Source organism: Ruditapes philippinarum, unplaced genomic scaffold (assembly GCF_026571515.1).
Source record: "Ruditapes philippinarum isolate M1 unplaced genomic scaffold, ASM2657151v2 ctg9760_1_1_1_1, whole genome shotgun sequence".
In the NCBI taxonomy this organism is placed as follows: Eukaryota; Metazoa; Mollusca; class Bivalvia; order Venerida; family Veneridae; genus Ruditapes; species Ruditapes philippinarum.
The window spans coordinates 91,925-96,724 of NW_026853874.1; the positions used below are offsets into that span (position 1 = coordinate 91,925).

Below are 4,800 nucleotides of genomic sequence, written 5' to 3' on the forward strand. Positions count from 1 at the left end.
ATACCTATCAATGATATATTGATAAAATATTGATTAAATAAAATATCATACGTTTATTTTATGTCTTTTCGCTGTATAAATTATAAAAAGTAACACCCGCATACCGTTATGTATCTAACTTTTAGTATCATAAATCAATACTTGTATCCAGCCAGCTAACGAAACGTCGGTGGTTCTACTCAGGTGGCCGTTTGTGCCTGAAATAATTTACAGAGTGGCGCGTGAGGTCTTCCTCCACCAGTGAAAATGGAAAATCGCCATATAACTTTACTGTGTTGATGCGACGTAAACCCCAACAACAACAACAACAGCAGCAATTTATTTTGTTCTTTACTTCATTAAGAAAATAAATAAAGTTGATTTGTATATTTTATTGTTAGGAATGGCTTTTAAAGAAGAACAAATACAAAAATATATTGACTATAAATAAAATATAAACTAAATCACCATTAAAAATATAATAACTAATATACTGCTTAACATAAAAACATGGTTGCTATTTTTCAAACTTCAGGAACGCCGGTGGTTCTACTCAAACGACCGTTCGTGCCTGAAATAATGTACGGAGTTGAACATAAAAGCTAGCAGGAAATCCGCTATATGACCTCAAAAGTGTCTGAGTGATTTAAAACTCAGCCAAATTAAAACATATCTTTATAATAAAGAGGGGAAATGACAAGGAAATGAAATAAAACGTAATCAAGTTGTTTCATAATTATGCGTGTACGTTATACGATGATACGTAGAATAACATGTCTAAGCAGTGATTCCTATATAATGTTAAGTAGTATAATGGATGCCTATTTATCAGGTTTTGACTTCAAACAAAACAACATTATTTTCCATCATATCCCGATACTGTTCTTGCAAGTCTTTGTTAGCTGGCTTCCATTCTGGACTAGGTTTAATACTGAATCGAAGTTTCTGAAAACACATATATATTATTGCTTAATAAGTATATGTTGAATTGAGCACTTACTATATTTTTACCACTTGCCCCTCACCGTAGTGGGTTCGAATCCCGACAGGGACTTTGGATTCTTTCGTGTAAGGACGTTATCTAGCTAGCTAACGGAACGTCGGTGGTTCTACTCAGGTGCCCCTGTGTGTCTGAACTATTAATTTATTTTACATGTCCTTCAATTTACTAGATTCCGTGAAATTGCTTGGTATATGCACCGATTAATGGCCTTAATCACAATCGGGAAGACTTTCTACAATATTAACCCTCACTTTTTAATGTTATTTACCCATTGGTCAATTTGAATTATGCTTATTGTTAATGCATTTTCTACATATAGAACATCTACTGTACTCTAAATTTATCAACCAATTTCTTTTGAATCACATATTTTTTTTTTAAATAAACAAAATTAAGAATGGGAATTTTATTTACCTGAATGAATGTATTTCCTTCTGCTCTTCTTAGTGCTTGAACCATACAGACAGGCATGGGTACCAGGGACATGAACGCTACCACCCAGCCAATCCCGATAGCCCACATCGGATATGTCACATTGCCGTACTTGACTGCCTCCAATTGAGCAAGATTGAAAATCCAAATGGACTGACAAAAAATAAAGCGACTGTACGTTTATTATGATGTTTTTATCGAGAACGCTGAAAGCAACTTAACACCACAAATGCGTTAAGTGCTGCAGAATATATTGGAAGACATCATTTTTAGTGAATTCACATGAATGCATATTTGTCAAATAAATAAATAAATAAATAAATAAATAAACAAACGAAGGATGAAGTATTGGGACAATGGAGTCATTATCATCAGTTTAACATTTTCTGCGTTTTCGCTATCAGTTCCATTTCCACGACATCGTTTCACGTGCACTATTAAAGCTGTATTATCAATTGTGCCATTCAGGGTTTCTTCTTTAGACAATTTTATCTACAATAATTGATTCATTAAAATCGACAGAATCTTAAGTGTTTATTATAAGTGAATATACAGTTACCAAGATGATTGACGGTGTAATAAATTTCCAAAATATCCCCCAAACAGGAGGCAACGTTCTACCAATCATCATCTCAATATCGCCATACAATCTTTTTGTACCTATTAAAAACAAGAAACGTTACAACAGAATACTAGTTTAGGTTTAGTTATAACACTATCCAATATAATCGAAATATAATCAAAATTTCGGCAATACTGGCGTTCCATATAAAAATGAAAACATGATTAGAACATTCAAAAATGTTCAGACAATAAATCTAGAAAATGCCTGAATGAAGTACCTGCTTACTTAAGATAAAAACTTATATCCTATGTTGTTGTTTTTTCATCTTTGTACTAGACCACCAATTGTTTATCACGTTTTCTTTTTTTTTGTCTAACATTGCTAAGAACCATCAGAAACAAAAACACGTATCATGTTCTAAATTATGAAATGTTTCTTTGTACATTTAGGAAAAAGAAAACAACAGTGAAATTATTGTTAAGTACTGAAAAACACGTTTTACAAATAAAGCAGTTTGTTGAATCATTTTTTTTGTCTCAGAGCTTATCAAGTTATTCGACCAATTTAGTTGCCTTATACGTTCACGCACGGATAAACGGTGGCTGCGATATTAATTCTGATGCATCAACACTTTTAGGCAGCCGCTCAGCCACAAGGAGTAAATGATGAAAAGAAAAACATTTATACTAATTATGAGTCTATTTTTTCTTGAGCTCATATATTAAAACTTACCGTACACCCATGCAAGACCAACTGTTTCCAAAAAGGCTATCAGCATAACAGCAATACTAGCACAATACCAGTCTAGGATCTGCAGGAAATAAACCCCTCCCTGAAATATATATTATGCTCATTTACAAATTTTGATTAGCCTTTCTATCAAATATTGATGGTAACAATTTTAGAAATATACCACTGCTGAACGTAACATGTGCTCGAATACGCACTGGAAGGATTATCTCTATAGCTACGGTCTCCGGTCTTCGAAGGGAAGAAGATCACATTTATTTTCACATTTTAAATGCCAGAAAAAAATCTAATCCGGAAAAGTTAATGAACGAACCTATCTTTTTCAACGTTAAAAAATTGAATAAACAGTGAATAGAAATAAAAACACTACTATGAATGTTGTTCCGGCGAAATAAATTAAAAGTAAAAATGATTGCTTAAATAGTTCATTGTCTGATTTACGAAAGCTGCCTAACCCTTCGCCTTTCAAGTGACTTATTGAGAAGGTTAGAGTAACTTTGACATATTAATAATAAATTAACAGATAAAGGTAGGTTTGGTTCTCTGGCGAGTTTACTAACAGATAACTAATTTTCTTCTTTTTTTCTCAATTCACAAATTTCCAACATTCTTAAGATTGCGATTGGGTGGCATACAAATTAGCCTGGGTTAATAGGTCGATCTGAAATAACATACATGTATATGCTACGACATTTTGTCTAGGAAAGGCAATTCTGTATAGTAGAAATCATAACAAAAATTGTGTGGTTTGACAGTTTATAGAAAACTTCCAAAATAACTATGGTAACACGTGATTGCCCTTTACATTTAAATTTAACAGCACGTGTAACGGATTGGCGAGAAGTTCATAGTAGCCTAGCCGTAACATCAAAGAAAACCATCGGAATATAATTCCACAGCGTTCTATCGCACTTCCAACCGAGTTTCTAGGTCACTGACATACTTTCACGAGTCATTCCATTTCAGTTTAACTTTAACATGTTTAACATGCACTTATATGTAATACAAAGTACCAAAAGACAATAGTCTATTATTTTGACCTCACCTACCTGCGTGATGCATGATAAGCCGAGAAGAAAAAGAACGCTGCATACTGTCAGAGTTACCATCAGTTTACGGGCTATAAGTTGCCTAGGAAACGTGTCTATAATCGCAGTGGTCACTGTCTGAACATGTACTATCTGTATGAATAAATATAATATGTTTCGAAAAGTTATACTATAAAAGACATTCATCAATAATGTAGATGTATATACATATATTTTGGTCATCCTTTTTTATTGATAAATTTTGAAAGGTTAATCGTATACCATTAGGCCAACATAACAAACCTGACTCTGGTTATTCATATAAGCTGTAAAAATTGTTAAAAATCCAACAAGAAGGACAACTTTAACAGGATGTGTAATTAAACCTATAGCAGTTATCTCCCTTAGTCTATAAGCTACCGGATAAACTAGTCATATAAAGTATATTAACTATATTTGCATTCACATCATATAATGATGAATACCATGCAAGGCTAAGAATTTATTTTTTTGTGCCGAACTTGATAGATTTATAATATCTGACATTTGTTTGGTATTCTATTCATCTTGTTTGCAATTCTATCAGCGTTTCTTTCTTTAAATTTCAAATGAAAATAAAAAACTATCAAGAACCTCTCGAGTTCATGCCGCGCGCAGGTATGCCAAGGGTAATATCTTTTTATCATCTGATGATGATGACAAAAAGTGATGATCATGATGATGAAAAAAGTGATAATGATGACGAAAAGTGATGATGATGACGATAATGATAACGCTTGGTCATCATCATCATCATCATTATCGTCATAGTTTATTAATGTCATTATAATCATCATTATCACCGCCAAAATCATCATCACACATACATATGTTTTTGGGGGCGCATGCGCAATGCGCCCCCAATGTAATAACGACAAATTCAGATTTACTATGATGTGAACACAATTAGTCAGCTACCTACGCTAAGCAAAATAGTTCCAAAACTTCGCAGTAACTCCAAAACTCATAGTTTCCCTATCTATTTAAAATTGACTGGCCAATTA

General features: G+C 33.1%; 1 protein-coding gene across 1 annotated transcript; it reads right to left on the reverse strand.

The window, feature by feature from the left end:
• Positions 1-317: 317 nt before the first annotated feature.
• On the reverse strand, positions 318-3,910 carry LOC132738219 (sodium- and chloride-dependent glycine transporter 2-like; the record flags this gene model as incomplete). The annotated part of the gene is given in 5 exon segments (XM_060725682.1): positions 318-924; positions 1,397-1,567; positions 1,974-2,074; positions 2,712-2,811; positions 3,779-3,910. Coding segments are annotated over 5 exon segments (621 nt in total), but the record flags the coding sequence as incomplete, so codon positions are not given.
• Positions 3,911-4,800: the final 890 nt, after the last annotated feature.